This window comes from Podarcis filfolensis (assembly GCF_964270895.1).
Source record: "Podarcis filfolensis genome assembly, chromosome: 10".
NCBI classification, from domain to species: domain Eukaryota; kingdom Metazoa; phylum Chordata; class Lepidosauria; order Squamata; family Lacertidae; genus Podarcis; species Podarcis filfolensis.
The window spans coordinates 6,357,956-6,375,533 of record NC_139612.1 but is presented as its reverse complement, the minus strand read 5'-3'; the positions used below and the strand labels follow the sequence as shown (position 1 = coordinate 6,375,533).

Below are 17,578 nucleotides of genomic sequence, written 5' to 3'. Positions count from 1 at the left end.
TTAATCTAAGAGTGCATATCAAAGTGGAGTATGCTTCTGGGTTGTTTCTCTTAGAATCAACCTCTGTATTTAATGAAATAGTACTGTAAGTTTCTGGTTTCAGTGCAGAGTAATTCCATAAATCTTTTAGTAATTTTACACACACACACACACACACACACACACACAGACAGACACTCACAATGTGTAATCACTTCTTGTGTTTTAAAAGGTTGTGTTTTTGCAGATCCCAAATCCTGAGAAGCCTGAGATTTTTATTTTCTCCCTTGTATTAATAAAACAAATGACTATAGCCTAAGGCTGAATTTTTGTCTTCATAATCTAGGCTTCTGAGCTTAAAATTGTGAAAATTTGAATGCAGGATCAAATGTACTGGGATCTGCATTATATAAATAAATCTGTCTATCAATTGCATGCTAATGCCTGGAGGATAAATAAATAGCTTTGTTCTGCTCTGTGATGCCCCTTCAGCTTATAAGCCAAATGCATCATCATCACAACAGTGTAATGTACTAAAAATGGTGACCTAAAAAGAGGGTGCCATGCAACTTCTATTAAATCCCAATTCAAGTTGTCTCAAACCAGTACTTGGCTCCCACTATGGAATATTTGTTTTCTGTACTTAAAACAAAACCCAGCTCTCTATCATGAGGCTAGAGCTGCCGATTCCTTCATGGTAGTAAGACAAGCTTCTTCATCTTGTCTTTGATTTATGACACTTTCCTTCTTGTTATTATTATTATTTTGTTGTTGTCATTTGTACCAATGTTACAGGTTTGTGCAATTCTTCATGAGACTGGGATGTGGTAAGGCAGCACCAGATCCCAGAAGCCAGCCTGTTTTGCTACAGTATTCTCTCAATGGAGGCCTCACATGGAATCTTCTGCAGGAGTTTCTGTTTAGCAACTCGAGCAACGTAGGACGGTACATTGCCCTAGAAATCCCCTTAAAAGCTCGTTCTCCCTCCAGTCGTCTGCGTTGGTGGCAACCATCTGAGAATGGACATTTTTACAGCCCGTGGGTCATTGATCAGGTATGTAATCCTTTCTATTGAGGAAAGCAAGTACCTTTGATTGAATACTGTTCCCTGTACTTTCCCTACTTTACATGATTAGCAGAACTTCACTTCATGAGAAACATGGAGCTGCTGGGAGGGAAGAATACTCCATGTTAAGTTAATTTACTTGTACACTAATGTGTAGTAAAACTTTACCCTTTGTCATGTTGTACATTTTCATGCCCCTCTGCTAAATAGTTGGCTGGTGAAAGCAAGGAAAAGATGGGGTGTGGAGGCAGAAAGGTAGAATTTAAGTCAGGAGGAGAGCCAGGGCATTGTCTACTCTGACCGGCAACAGTTTTCCAAAGATGCAGGCAGGGATCTTTTCTAACTTTGTTCTTGAAGATCTTTTTAATAAGAGATGTCACCATGAACCTGAGACCTTCTGCATGGAGAGCATGTGTTCTCCCTTAAGAAGTCACAAACTTTTGCTTTCCACTAACCAAGAGGAACATATATTTTAAACAGTCTGATCTGGATGCATTTGAAACTTTTGATCACAGCGAACATGACTCAAATATAAAGTTTGTTGTTGTTAAAAGAACTGCTTCTCCAGAGTCATTGGGCCCATTCCAGCGGGGTGATCAACAAGCTGTCAGGCCCAGATCTTCTGCTGGGTAAGGAGGAGTTGAAAACTCTGCTGGTCAGAGCTGGTCCAATGCCTGGGGCTGTGTTTATATTCCCCATTTATCTGGACTGTGTACAGCACCAAAGAGGACAATGGGCAGAGTGCTGTCAATCTGCCGATTCAATAAACATTTTGTGGGAGAGGGTGGACCACTGTTTAGAGATGACTGTGATTCAATGGTATACAAATAAAATAAATAAAAATCCCCAGCAACAGGTGTTCGATAATGAATTTAGCTGAGTGCACATTCACAATATGAAAATGTGAATTGGGATTGTGTGACCTAACCATAGTCCATAGTCTTTGTCATGTAAATCTCCATAAAAGATTTACGAGAATGAGGGGTGAATCTCTGAGCCTGTTGCGTAGGGCCCGGAATCATTTTCAATATTTTATATATTGTGACTTAAATTTTGAGTTGTCTGCCTCTGGTTAATGGTCTCAGATATTTGGATATGAAATTTATGGTAGAAGCAAATGCCGAGAACACAAGACGTAATTTTGTTTTCTTTGCTTAAAGGGAAAAGAGTGTTGCTCAGAAGATCATTGTTACTCATTGTTAATTAGCTATTGCCAAAGTAAACAGTATTAAACTGAATTTAGAAGAAATATAAATAATTAATTTTAAGTTTGGCCGGGGGGAGGGGACAACAAACTAGATATTATTTAAGTCTAACAGCAACAATGAAGTGCCTACTGTTTATTTAATACCCTAACCATTGGTGAAGATACGAGCAATGGTAAAAGTACACTTATGACTATGTTATATCAGTAAGTACAAGTAACATTTATGAATAATTTTCAAGCATTCAGAGACCTGTTGGCAGAGAGTGGAATCACTTCATCCGAAATTATCCAGGGGGAGCAGGCAGAGGCATTTAGGGGTTCAGGGTGGTTGCAAGGGGGAAAGGGGGATGGGAAACTTTCTTTTCATAACCTCCTTTCCATTCACTTAACATAGGAACCATGCCATTATTATTATTATTATTATTATTATTATTATTATTATTATTATTATTACACAAATTCCAGACCTTTTAAAGCTCTTCCTCAACTAAGGGTTCAGTGTTTTACAAGTTCAGTCCTTGTAATCAATTCTTACCCAAGCCAATAGGTTACTTCTTACAGGGACACTTTAAGAATCAGTGTATCTTAATAACTTCTGCTATCTTAGGTAAGTCATTCTTAATCTTGAAATACCCTCTCCCACGTGTGAAAAGCATCTGAGTTTACACCTGTGTACCTCCACCATTTATTAATAATTATCCTAGGATGCTGGATAACTCAGTCAGTAGAGCATGAGACTCTTAATCTCAGGGCCGTGCGTTCGAGCCCCACACTGAGCCAAATATTCCAGTATTGCAAGGGGTTGTACTAGATTACACTTGTGTTCCTTTCCAACTCTATGATTCTATGTGCCTATTAACCATAAAATAGCACCAGATTTTTTGAAGTATGATACCACTTACGTAGTACTTTATAACAACTTTCTCCCAAAATTAATGGAAAATGTGGCACCCTTTTATAAATGTTTGAATAATTCCTTCATGTCCTGCTGCTATCTCCAGTCTTTCCTTATACAATTTATATTTGAAGATTTGCATAATCTTTGATATTCTCCTCTAAACAAGTCTGAACAAAGCCTCATATAGATGATTACATACTACTAAATAAGAATGGTACATGACTACCGTAGATTCCGGCGTATTAGGCGACGGGGCATATAAGACGACCCCCAACTTTTGCTGTTCAGTTTTAGAGTTTGAGCACCGCCAGGGGCAGAGCACACACCCCTCCGCTGCCTCTGCCGTCGCAGCAGCAGCAGCAGCAGCCCAAGGCAAGGCGTTTGGCAGGCGGGCGAACACCGCACTCAGAAGGACTTTCCGCATCCCCTTCTGTGGGGAGGGAGGAGGAGTGACGGCAGAAGGGGCGCCTCTGCTCTCCCCTCTCCTCCTTCCCAACGCGTATACCCGGCGTATAAGACAACCCCCGACTTTTGGGGCAATTTTCCAGGGATAAAAAGTCGTCTTGTACGCCAGAACATATGGTAATTAGATGTGATACTCCTGGTGGTGTTTTCTACATTATTAGTCAACATTGCTCAATCATCTGCACAGTCCAAGGCATGTCACTACCTGGGGCAAAGAACAAGATGGTGCCCCCACTGACTGGTCTGGCTGTAGAATCTTATTTTAGTACTGGCAACAGGATAGCATTCTCCACTGCACCTGAACATCACAGGGCAGTTATAGGTGTGCAAAACAGGAGAAAGGTCCTCTGGGAGAGAAAGGTTCAGGAGGACCAGCTAGGAGGCTGCCTCCCAGTTCTGCTGCTGATGCAGTTGCCTCAATCTGCCTAATGATAGGGCGAGTTCTGGTCATCTGAGTGTTCTACTATGTTCATCATGCTTGGTGGTATAGTAGTAAATTTTGAAGGGCACAAGATCATCACAACAGACCAGAGAACCAAAAAATTTAGGCAGCTGATGTGGCAAATAGTGGCATAGTGGTTTGCACATAAGAAATGGGCTAGTTTCACATCCCTGATCAACCTTGTGGCGTTACTCCAGTCCTGTGCATAGTTCCCTGAGATAAACTCCATTGAACTCAGCGGTGCTTACTTCTGACCATTGCAGGTTCGACTTGTAAAACACCTTGAGCTTCCACAATAAATCTTCAGTCAGGTGCAATGCAACCTTCAGCTTTTAATTAGAAGTGCAAAACAATATTACAGAGAAGTACAATTGCTTGATTGCTTTTCTTGTTCCATGCTAATTTGCCACAAACAACCATGAAACTTGAAAGCTTCATTATCAACTATTCACTTGTGAAAGCAAGGCAGATCCATCAGTTACACTGGCTTTTCAACAGATGACATCAACATGCCTGCTCTGGTGGGGGGGAGGAATCCTGGAGCCATGCTCTTTCCACCACCACCACCCCATTTCTGATCATGCCACACCAAAAGCTTCTGACCATTCATTTGACTGAAGGGGCCAGCTCATAACCTGTATGTTGTAGAGCTTTGTTGGTGGCCTCATCATACATTCAGTGTGGGCTGACAACAATCAGGAAGTATTGAAATAAGTGTCAATAGCCCCCGTGTTAATCAGCAATAACTTAGGCGTGCTTGGAAAGAAAAGTAAAGAAGCCCCTGCTTTTTCAGCATCTGTTTCAACTTTTTAAAAGTAAGCAAACCCTTGCATTTGTGTTCCAGATCCTTATTGGCGGAAACATCTCTGGCAACACAGTCTTAGAAGATGATTTCAGTACCCTGGATAGCAAGAAATGGCTCCTCCACCCTGGAGGAACAAAAATGCCAGTGTGTGGTTCTACTGGGGATGCCCTGGTCTTCATTGAGAAAGCAAGCACTCGCTATGTTGTCACCACTGACATTGCTGTCAATGAGGATTCTTTCCTTCAGCTGGACTTCGCAGCTTCTTGCTCTGTCACCGACTCCTGCTATGGTAAAGGCTTTTGCATTTCCTATTTACATACCTGCCAGCCTCCTCTGCTGTCGTTGCCTATTGTTCTTCATTCAACTCTCCAATGAAAGATACAGAATCTAAAACAGGCTTTCCCACCAGAGAACTGTGATTTGTTGTTTCTGTCTTGGCGTACTTGGAAGTCTCCCATCTGTGGTTTGTGTATACTGAAGGTTTATAGATCCCAGGTACTGGTGGAAAATAAGGGCCCACTCACTTGCTGAGCTTTCTGGCTCATGAATAGAGCTGAAATTTAAAATGCATGCCTGAAAGCACTGTCCTCACATAATAACAGAAAAAGAGCCCTGCTGGATCAGCCCAGAGGCCCCACTTTGACATCCTGTCTTCACAGTGACCAACCAGATGCTTATGGGAAGCTCACAAGCAGGCCCTGAGTGCAACAGCATTTTCCCAAATTGTTGTTTCCAGCAACTGGTATGCAGAAGCAGGGCACTGTGAACATGAACAGTGTGGTGTGTCTGTCTCAGATGTGCTGAGCGCCCACAACCGTGACCAAATAGTTAGACACGTACAGTTCCTATTATTCCTGTTTCCTTACATTCCAGTCCAAAGCTTGAGCCACACATATCAGCTCAACAGCTTTCCCATACACTTCAATGGTACACATGTGGACCCACCCTTTAAAGTAATCAGGAAGATCTTATGGATGTGTTGTAAACTGTGTGTATGCACCAGAACTTACCCAGCAGCAGCCGATACTGGAACGGGGGGCTGTTCTTTATTCTGAGTTGTACAAATTTAGGACAAAGCATATTGACATTTCCAGCGTGAATCTCTTGTTCTGACATTGGTTCCATATAATGTTGCATTATATGGTGTGTCATGCTTTAAACTATTGTGGTTCCTGCAACCCCAGAGACCACACTCCTATCTTAGATCTTGCTTGCACCTTTGTAAATTGGAACAAAGTAACATTTACATACAGCTGATTTAACTTAGACCAAAGGAAGGTTTGATCGTGTATGTCAACTAACTGCAGGCAATTACTTCAGATTCTGTGTATAAAATGGAAATTAGGCTTAAAGAAAATCCCTAAAGTAGATTAACCAATTTGCTCATAAGTAATGAAGATATTTAAGTCTGGAAATTAACCAGGGGCCCCAAAACATAATCATCATGCTTCAGTTTGGAATCACAGTTCATTACAATTCTGTTAATGTCAAGAGTATTGTAACTGATCTGTTATTATATGACTAAGTTTCCCCCACTTTTAGTTCAGTCAACCATTATTATGATGGAGTTGTATTAACCAGGACAGCCAGGATCTACGTATACCGTATTTTTCGCCCTATAGGACGCACCTTTTCCCCTCCAAAAATGAAGGGGAAATCTGTGTGCGTCCTATGGGGCGAATACAGGCTTTCGCTGAAGCCTGGAGAGCGAGAGGCGTCGGTGCGCACCGACCCCTCTCGCTCTCCAGGCTTCAGGAAGCTATCAGCAAGCCTGGGGAGCCCACGGGAGTTCCCGCAGGGCTCCCTAGGCTGCGGATAGCAGCCTGCTGCACGGAGCACGGGGCGCGCTGAAGCAGAGCACCCCACGCTTCGGGCAGACATCGGGCAGCCCCACAAGCTCGGGGGACAGCGGGGAGGCGCAGCGCCACCATCCCGCTGTTCCCCGACCTGGTTTGGATTCCCCGACCTGGTTTTGGGGGGGGGAAATAAAGGGGGGAAATTCCTTTATTTCCCCCCCAAAAAAACTAGGTGCATCCTATGGGACGAAAAATACGGTAAGTCATAGAGCGATATGCTGATAAAAACAAAATAATATAAAAATGACATGTACCTTTTTTAAAAAAAAGAAATCAACACATAATAATAATTTATACGCATAAGTTGTCTGTGGTACATTTTAAGGCTTCAGACACAAAATTGTAACAGTTATATGACTAGGGATTGTAATTTTTTCTTTGTATGTTTAGCAGTTAACAGTACAAACCTATGCATGTCTCAAAAGGTCAGAGCAATTCTAACTCTTCCTTGGCAGTCACTTGGCCACTGCCACAGCCCAAGCCCTCCTGGTCTTATTTCAGTGCCTTGCTCTGGCTACCATAATCATGGTATCTCCAAAACAGCCTGTGCCTTGGGCAAGTGTAACAGAGGCTAATGCAGTGGCAGAACCCCTCACCCCACACCAGCAGGGCTCATCAGAAAGAGACCTGCTGAATCCTTAACCACCCATTCCTAGCAACACTGGATTGCTCCTAAATTCTTTTGAGTTTAATAAGATTTACTCCCAGGTAAGTTATACTATTATATTATTGTATAAGTATATACAACTGAAACCAAGGTGTTAGAATCAGGATTAGATAATACATCTAAAACTGAAAAGTTGGATTGGGCTGGCTAGCACATTGATGTTCATCCCTTTGCGATTGCAACAGCAAATGATGCATGTGCGAATGAGCCATCACAGACTAAACATAGAAAGTTTTGCTACAGTGACACTTAATGCAGGGCTTTTCAAGAGAGTCAGTTCATGCATTCAGCTGCTAATCGTCAAGTGTTAAGGAATCAACTGATGAAGAATTAAGAGGTGTGCATAAATGCGTGAGCAAACTCCTTCCAGTAAAGTTTAGAAGATGGAGGCAATTTGTAAAGAGATACTGCTGTCTCTCTCTTTTTGCTCACTGGGACTATCTTTTCAGACTCCTCCACTTATGCTATCTCAGTAATCCTCACAATAGCCATGTGAGATAGGCCAGTATTATGAACTTCAAGTGGCAGGGATAGAGGAGGGCTGAAGCCGTGGTCATCGTGACTTGCCTAAGCCTACCTTGGGAGCTTGTGACTGGGTGGAAATTTGAGCCAAGAATGTGTGCTAACAGTGTACCCTCTTAACCATGACATCCCACTAGTTCTCAGTGACAATACATCTCTCAGCATGCCATTAAATAGATATTGATTCCATCTCGTGTGTTCAGATGCATATCCCATTCCACTGCAGGTGGCCTGTTTGCATTGCATTTCTTTCAATGCACTGCACACCTGTGTGCATTTATTTATTTATTTATTTATTTATTTATTTATTTATTTAAGTATGCCGCTCCCATAACATAAAGTTTTATGGGCATCATATCTAAATGTGCATTCCTTTAAAAGCAATACGGTGCTCATCATAGGCTACAGACCATACAGTGGTACCTTGGTTTTTCGAACTTAATCCATTCCGGAAGTCTGTTTTTAAACCAAAGTGTTCTTAAACCAAGGCGTGCTTTCCCATAGCAGCGGGGGACTCAATTTACAAATGGAACAAACTCAACAAGAAGCGGAACATGTTCTTATTCCAAGGCAAAGTTCACAAACCAAAACACCTACTCCCGGGTTTGCAGCCTTCTTAATCCAAGTTGTTCATAAACTAATCTGTTCTTAAACCAAGATACCACTGTGTGCTCCAAACTCCTACACAAAACAGGAAATGTTTGATTGGCAATACACTTTGGTATTATAATGCTGGACTGTTGTCCTACATCAGTGAGTTTGATGATACCATTGTCTTAACAATTCAACTCATTTTAACCTTTTTAGCTATTGAACTAGAGTATTCTGTTGATCTTGGTCTGACATGGCACCCAGTAATGAGAGACTGCCTTCCCACGAATGTCGAATGCAGTACATACCATCTCCAGAGGATTTTGGTATCAGATACATTCAATAAATGGACAAGGATTGTTTTGCCACTTCCTCCTTACACCAGGTAAATTGCCTTTGGCATATCCTTAAAATATATGACCTTACAGGTTTTGTATTGCATTTTTAATATATTTCTGTGGTAGCTACATGCAAATAAAAATGGGGCAATTGCTATTGTTCAGTATCAGTCTCCTTATCTCATTGGTGTGAACTTGATCAAGCCAAGCTCTGAAATCTCTCAGCTCACTTGAACTGAGACCAGTTGCCCCACCATAAATGAGAGACCTGAGAATTTTGATGTGGCCAGTTGTTGTTCATTTGAAACCAAAGGTTTCTGTTCACCTGTAGAGAGTGCACTCTGGAAATTTCCACTTTGAGAGATGTTGGTCAATATCCATTTGTTTAGTCGTTTAGTCGTGTCTGACTCTTCATGACCCCATGGACCAGAGCACGCCAGGCACTCCTGTCTTCCACTGCCTCCCGCAGTTTAGTCAGACTCATGCTGGTAGCTTCGAGAACACTGTCCAACCATCTCGTCCGCTGTCGTCCCCTTCTCCTTGTGCCCTCAATCTTTCCCAACATCAAAGTCTTTTCCAGGGAGTCTTCTCTTCTCATTAGGTAGCCAAAGTATTGGAGCTTCACAATCTGTCCTTCCAGTGGGCACTCAGGGCTGATTTCCTTAAGAATGGAGAGGTTTGATCTTCTTGCAGTCTATGGGACTCTCAAGAGTCTCCTCCAACACCATAATTCAAAAGCATCAATTTTTCGGCGATCAGCCTTCTTTATGGTCCAGCTCTCACTTCCATACATCACTACTGGGAAAACCATAGCTTTAACTATACGGACCTTTGTTGGCAAGGTGATGTCTCTGCTTTTTAAGATGCTGTCTAGGTTTGTCATTGCTTTTCTCCCAAGAAGCAGGCGTCTTTTAATTTCGTGACTGCTGTCAATGTGGCCTACATTTTTAAATACAGCAATATCAAACCTTTTCTCTTTACCTCCAGGATTATCTTTTCCCCAGCAAACGCTTCTCTGCCACCTCAGTAATTTCTTAGGTGTGGGATAGCAATGCAATAAATAAATAAAAAGACTGAAATCTGTTTAACAGTTGTATCTTTCATTCAAAAATACAAGCTTAGCTTGAAGTTTAATGCTGCCATCTACTGATCAGTTTTTTCAAGCATGCATTCAGTTGGTTGGTAAATGGAGTTCTCTAAAGATGAAGCTGGCTAACGGCTGGCTAATGGCTCATCCACACCCCCACTAGCTCCTTCGCCTACCCCCCCAGGAAAATCCGTGGCTTCCCATTGAATCGGAACCATCAGCAATCAGGTTTTCCATGGATTGCTGTTCGTTCTGATTCAACGGTAAAGAGTGTGTTTTCCATGGGAAAGCTGTGGGGCAAACACAGAACCGCTCAGACCCCTATCTAGAAAGCACGGGGCAAGAAGGCACGTTTTATCACATGTGGTGGAATTGTAAAGTAATCAAAAGCTATTGGGAAATGATTTATAATGAAATGAAAAAATGTTTAAGGCAACGTTTGTTAAAAGACCAGAAGCTTTTTTGCTAGGCATTATAGGTCAAGACTTGCCAAAAGAGTAGAAGAAACTATCTATGTATGCTAAAACAGCAGCTAGGATATTACTAGCCCAAAAATGGAAAGAAGACAAGACACTAACGAAAGAAGAACGGCAAGCAGAAATGATGGAATATGCTGAAATGGCGAAGCTTGCTGGAAAACTTAGAGACAAGGACAACAGAGACTTTAAAAAGGACTGGGAACTGTATATCGTGTATTTACAGAAACACTGTAAAGAAGTGGACTCACTAGCAGGGTTAGAGTAAACACTTACAACTGAGAAAACAAGTATAAAAGTTAAGATGTAATAATTGGAAATATAACAAAGTGTAAGGGGTAATTTGAAAAAAGACGGTATAAAAATGATAATAATGTCATAATATTTAGCTAAAAGAATGCAAAATTAAGGTAGAATAAAATAGGCAGGAGAAGCAAATATCTAAGGAACCAGAAGAGGAAGTTGAGGGAAGTTTGGGACTTACATACTCTTTTGGTGACAATGATGATTGTGTTGAATACAAAATTGTAAAACTTATTATAAAAAAATAGAAAGTGCGGCGCAAGCGGAAGTGTGGATGAGCAATAGCTCTCTTCCTTTGGCTCTAGAAGCATTTGTTTCATATCTCTCCACCTTTCTCAAAGGTCCCAGGCAACCCGTTTCCGCTGGCACCAGCCGGCTCCATTTGACAAGCAGCAAACATGGGCCATAGACAACGTCTACATAGGTGATGGCTGTATAGACATGTGCAGTGGACATGGGAGGTGCACTCAAGGGAATTGCATGTAAGTATGGCACTGTCAGGGACTGGGCAGAGGAGGAGGAGGAATGGTGGAGACTGCCTCCCCATCCTGACCCTTCCTGGGAGGAGGAAGAGGACGACAGTATAGATTTACAACAGGGGTTTGTGGGAGGCTACAGCTCAGAGGCAGATGGGGGGGTGAGTTGAGAGCCAGAGCAGCAGCTGGCTGACACATTGCCATTAGAAAGCATTCCAGGCCCACCATCTCCCAGAACCCAGTGAGCCTTAAAAGTAGGAGAGCAAAGAGCTCAAAGGCAGAGGGCACTTAGTGGCATCCGTAGAGGAGGAGGTGGTGATGATGACGAATGAGGAAGTGGGAGAGACGGGGGGTGGAGATTCACTGGGGACAATGCCATTATCCAAGAGGCTGAGTTCTTTAGCCTCTCTCTGTAAAGACTGAAATTACAAAGGACTGTAAGAAACTTTTCCTTGTCTTTATACCTTCCTGGGTAACCAGCCGGGAGCCGCTGACAGCATCCCGACAGGTGCTCTTTTCAGAGAGACGGTGCCAGGGTTGCCAGACTATAAGACATGGGCAGGAGTGGCCTGGTAACTCATGTATTAGAGTAAGAAGCCTGGTGGGAAGGGGCAGAGCCTAATGGCCCCTGATAAGGGCAGAAGCTGGCACTTGGCAGCTCGAGGGAGGAGTCTGGTTGTATTTGGTGCCTCAGAGATGGAGTATGGTAGACATGGAGTGGGGAGAGCAAAGAAAAAAAGATCTCAAGCTGGGATCTTTTAAGTCCCCCTCCCCACTAGATTCTGTCCCCTTACCTTGAGCATGTACTAATTCATGTCAAGACCTTGAGAAAGGAGCTGAAGCTCTGAAACTTCAGATCAAACCTGCCAATCCTAGACATTGATGTGGATTCTAATTAGGATTCGAACTTGTGGTTTAAAAGAAGCAAGTAAGAAAAGGGATTTGGTTTCTTTCTGAATACAATTTCTCTTTCTTTCTTTTTTAGTTTTTTCTTTTAAGAAGGAAAGTGAGCCAGGACCGGTCTAATCAGTGGCCCATGTCACCGTTTTGTAAGGGCTGCCTATTTTGCTGCATGTGGAAGGAATATTACTCCTTCTGCTTTGCTACCTTTGTGAACTTGCGTCAGGGAAGCAAGAAAGGAGTCTCTAGAAAGGGGACCAAAAATTGGCAAGGGATCCTAATGGCAACGTGAGAAGGAAAATAAGGAACTGGGTGCATTTGGAGGGATTTAAGCAAATGGTATTTGGGAGGTACCGTCATTGGAAGGAGGAAGGCATCTGTCTGCTACTCCATCTAGAAACTGCTGGCTGCCCTAAAGCTATTTGCTTAGACTTTATATACTGTGTTTGTTAGTTATAGCTATCTGAAAGTAAGTTCTAGTAAACTGAGTAATATTAAAACCAAGAGCCTTCAAAATAATGAGTTTTTCCTGCAATGTATTGTTATGAATTAAGGCAATTCATAATATTATAGTATTATTATGAATTAGACTTCACATAATTAGCGTTTCATGTTTAAAGTACAGAAAGAGAGAGTCGTGTGAGTTCTCCAACCATGCTTGTAGATGAGGCAAGGGAACTCCTAGTGCTGTAGAATGGATCAAAAACATTCTGAAGAAATCATTGAATGCAGAGTGCCTTACCAGCTAAATTTTCTTTTTTGCTATCACTTACAGGTGTGATGAAAACTGGGGTGGACTGTACTGTGATGAGCCAGAGATACCTCTTCCCACTCAGCTTAAAGACAACTTCAACCGTGCCCCTTCCAATCAGAATTGGCTAACCGTCAATGGTGGGAAACTGAGCACTGTCTGTGGAGCTGTAGCTTCTGGAATGGCACTTCATTTTAGCGGGGTTGGTACCTGCTGCACTGAGCGTTTTTTATAATTCTGAAACATACCCCAAAGAGAAGCAAATTGAAAGCAGAACCTTGGAGTTACAAACAACTTGGAAATAGAGGGGTGGGATTTAGTGCAGTGCTGAGTATTATATGCACACAGAAGTGAGGTCTCATCATGCAACCAGACTTTCCCCCCTCTCCTCCCGCTGCATGCTCTGTGCATCTCCTAAACCTGTTCTTGGAGTTTCCCCAAATCTTCTGAGCATATTTAGGTGGCATGGAGCATGCGGGAAGTAGGGGAATCCTGTTGGGTTAACAGACCTGTTCTAAACTAGTATCACTGGTCCAAACAAGCAAGCATTTTATTTGTAACAATTTTTAATGCATGTTGCTATTGAAGGCCTCAAAATAGAATTTTTAAATCATACAAGTTCACAAAATGTAAACTACTGGCAGTTCTTTTCACTACAAAGTTAAATAGGCATTTTTGCAGACTTGTTACTATGTGTCCATGCAAAAAAAATATATCTTTTGGAAATATATCTTACACAAAGCTATTCCCATCTTAAACATATTTACTATTTACTACTGAGTTCCAGACAAACCATTTTAGAAGCACAGTGCAACCATTTGTGATAAAATAATTATTTTAGATGTATCGCTGTCTGTGTTTATATATTTCTAACTGACAGCCATTGCCATTTTACACTTAAAGGTTTATTTGATTATGTGATTTAGGATTCAGAGAGAGCAAAAGACATGTTTATGGGAGGAGAGAACTCTGTAGTGGACACTGGGTTGTTGTTTTCAGTGCAGTAGATTCTAATGCTGAAGAGACAATCCACTTTTCAGTGCAATTTCTGCTTCTGGGCTACAACATAAATGCCCCCCCCCCATTTGGGAGTGTGATGTTTTTGGATTCTGGGCCTGCTCCATGAAAACACTAATTTGTTTTGTGTTGTGTTGTTGTTGTTTTTAAAAAAGTAGTTTTGGGTTGTTATTATTTTGAAGTGGGAAATAAATCATATAGTTGTTTTTGTTGTCATTATTTCCTTTGCAGCCATAATGGTTTCTTTTTCTTTTTCAAGGCTTGCAGCCGCTTGCTAGTTACAGTGGATCTAAACTTAACTAATGCAGAATTCATCCAGTTCTATTTCATGTACGGATGTCTGATAACTCCCAACAGTCGTAACCAAGGAGTTCTCCTGGAGTACTCTGTGAATGGTGGCATCACCTGGACCCTCTTAATGGACATTTTTTATGACCAGTTCAGCAAGCCTGGGTAATAAGTATATTCCTGCTGCTCATGCAAAACCTGTTTTGATTATAAATCCAGGCAACTCCCTGGTCATTGCATTCATCAGTGGAATGTGTGCAATCCTGTTCCACCCCTGTTCTTGCCAGATTCCACCTTCTTCTGGGTCTAAAAGCAGTGTGTGTGTGTGTGTGTGTGTGTGTGTGTGTGTGTGTGTGTGAACGGTCGCATGGGTCTTGGTCACGCGCAAAATGGTCATTCCCTGTAGTGTTTTCCTCCTCAGGCCCCTCTCTCGGAAGCTCTGAGAGCTGCTTTGTTTCAGTAGGATGGATAACAGTTAGAGCATGGGTAGGGGGCCGGATCTGGCCCAATTGCCTTCTAAATCCGGCCCGTGGATGGTCTAAGAATCAGCATGTTTTTATATGAGTAGAATGTGTGCTTTTATTTAAAATGTTATTTGTGGGGTATAGGAATTCATTCATTTCCCCCCCAAAAAATATAGTCCGGCCCCCCACAAGGTCTGAGGGACAGTGGACCGGCCCTCAAAAGTTTGCTGACCCCTGAGGGACCCTGAGCATATGTAGAAGGCTTTACAGTGGTACCTCAGGTTAAGTACTTAATTCGTTCCGAAGGTCCGTACTTAACCTGAAACTGTTCTTAACCTGAAGTACCACTTTAGCTAATGGGGCCTCCTGCTGCTGCCGCACCGCCGGAGCACGATTTCTGTTCTCATCCTGAAACAAAGTTCTTAACCTGAAGCACTATTTCTGGGTTAACAGAGTCTGTAACCTGAAGCGTATGTAACCCGAGGTAGCACTGTATAGTGTATTACCAGCAGATTAAACAAGAGAATGTGTCTGGCAGCAGAGGCAGATTTAGGGGGGTGCTATCAGTTCACCTGCACTGGGCACCAAGCCGAGAGGGTACCGTGATAATGACGCACAATGGAAGGCAAGAAGTGTGGGAGGGCTGCAAAATTTGGGCGTTGCACGGGGCACTGCTGAAATTTTAAAGCCCGAAGTCTGCCACCGCTTTCAACTTCCCACTGCCCTCTTCTTACCATTTTTCAACCCTCATGAAGATAGATGTTTAAGGTCATTCCCTTATTTTCACAGTCAACTTCACATGCTTGTGGATAAACAAACTGCTTTATTGCATTTTGGTGCTTTGTTGTCCATTATGACTCTTGGCAAGGTATGTGCGGATGCTAAAGGATTCTTGGTGACTGTTATGCAGACTTTATAATTACCGTATTTTTCGCCCTGTAGGACGCACTTTTCCTCCTCCAAAAATGAAGGGGAAATGTGTGTGCGTCCTGTGGGGCGAATGCAGGCTTTCGCTGAAGCCTGGAGAGCGAGAGGGGTCGGTGCGCACCGACCCATCTCGCTCTCCAGGCTTCAGGAAGCTATCCGCAAGCCTTGGGAGCCCGCGGGAGTTCCCGCCGGGCTCCCAAGGCTTGCAGACAGCAGCCTGCATCCTGAAGCCTGAGGCGCACTGCTCAGTGCGCCCCGGGCTTTGGGCAGATATCCGTAAGCCTGGGGAGACCAGCGGGAGTTTCTGCCAGGCTCCCAAGGCTTGTGGATAGCAGCCTGTTCTGGGGGCTGGGGTCAGGAGAAGCTCGGGCTTCCCCCGCCCCAGCCCTGCGCCTGGGGGGGGGGGATAATTTTTTTTCTTTATTTCCCCCCCCAAAAAAAAAACCTAGGTGCGCCCTATGGGCCGGTGCGCCCTATAGGGTGAAAAATACGGTAGGTGAAGCTAACTGAACATTGCTCTCTATATATTGTGGTAGAGAAACGTTAGGGAGTTGCCATAACCTATGGCTGCTTTCATAAATCAGGTGCCCTCAATATGTTCTGAGAATGCAGCTCCCATCAGCCCCTGCCAGCACAGTCATGTGAGATGATGAGAGTGGCAGTCCAAAACATGTGGAGGGCATCAGGTTTGCAAAGTCTCTCCAGCAAAGGTGCTACTAATCATTCATTTCAGTGGGACATGCTGTCATCCTGCATAACTGCATATCTGGTTTTCATGCCATTTGCAACCAACTGATTGGTTGAAACATTCCTTTCCCTTTGTGACAGCAAAACAAAGGATTTATTATAACTGATAAAAAAACCCATTGTCATGTAAATTTGAATAATAATAACTATATAACTACATTTACATAAGAAAGCACTATGCATAAGGATGTAGAATTCCTGTATGTCAAAGAGTGTCAATGGGGTGCAGGAGGAGGGGGGAGTTTAGATGGATCCCCTGTCCTGCAATGAACGCTAACCCAGGATTTAAATCTTCATTATGGTAATCCAACAAGTAAAATGTTGTAATGTTTATCCTAAGAGGAGCATTGACCTTATAGGTAATCATCACCCAAACAAACACTGTAGACCTATATAGAGTCATTTAACTGTACTTCTGATCTTTGGGTAATTCTCAAGTTTTCAGTGTAAATTTTCACAGGCTCTCTCTTGCTGCTTTTTAGCTTTGTGAACATTCTCCTTCCCCCTGGTGCCCAAGAGGTGGGGACCCGTTTTCGCTGGTGGCAGCCCAAGCACGATGGTCTGGATCAGAGTGACTGGGCTATTGACAATGTGCTGATATCAGGGTCAGCTGATCAGAGGACTGTGATGTTGGACACATTTAGCAGTGCGCCACTGCCGCAGCACGAACGCTCTCCTGCAGACGCAGGACCCACCGGAAGGATTGCTTTTGATATGTTCATGGAAGACAGAACAACAGGTAGGACGAAAACCAGTGTTGTCCATGTTATTATTTTTTCTTCTCTGTGACAAGCATGAATTTACCCGGAGAAGCATTTCTCAACATGGCAATTCAATAGTAGGAAAAGTTTCAGCCATTGAATTTCCTCCACCCATGCAGTGGTTAAAAAGAAAGAGAAGTGCTGCCAAAAAAAAAAAATGATAACTGTAGAACAAGGCATAGGTAAAGCCATACATTTTTTTTAAAAGTATTGCAATAATGTATGAGAATAGTGTTTCTACATTAGAATGAAACAAATCATTCTTCTATTATAACCCAATAATGATTTAATAATCCAGTAACTGTTTTCGGCACTTAACACCATCAGTATTTTTAATTATCAAATACTGCAGTTTTAAAACATTGGTATGAATATTATTTTCTTCAGTGAATGAGCACTGGCTGTTCCATGACGACTGTTCAATTGAAAGATTCTGCGAGTCTCCTGATGGTGTCATGATGTGTGGTAGCCATGATGGCAGAGAAGTTTATGCTATCACCCATGATTTAACTCCTACAGAGAACTGGATTATGCAGTTCAAGGTA

At 42.6% G+C, this 17,578-nt stretch overlaps 1 protein-coding gene across 4 annotated transcripts in view; it reads left to right on the top strand.

Annotated features, from left to right (window-relative positions):
* The window catches only part of RELN (reelin), a 291,904-nt gene that overhangs the window by 248,146 nt on the left and 26,180 nt on the right, over positions 1-17,578 (top strand). For all 4 annotated transcript variants that reach the window (XM_083574837.1, XM_083574836.1, XM_083574839.1 and 1 more), the window contains 8 exons: positions 775-1,033; positions 4,902-5,151; positions 8,715-8,883; positions 11,044-11,184; positions 12,854-13,031; positions 14,106-14,299; positions 16,755-17,011; positions 17,421-17,575. In XM_083574837.1, coding sequence (XP_083430963.1) covers positions 775-1,033; positions 4,902-5,151; positions 8,715-8,883; positions 11,044-11,184; positions 12,854-13,031; positions 14,106-14,299; positions 16,755-17,011; positions 17,421-17,575 — 1,603 coding nt within the window. The remainder of the gene's footprint in view (positions 1-774; positions 1,034-4,901; positions 5,152-8,714; positions 8,884-11,043; positions 11,185-12,853; positions 13,032-14,105; positions 14,300-16,754; positions 17,012-17,420; positions 17,576-17,578) is intronic.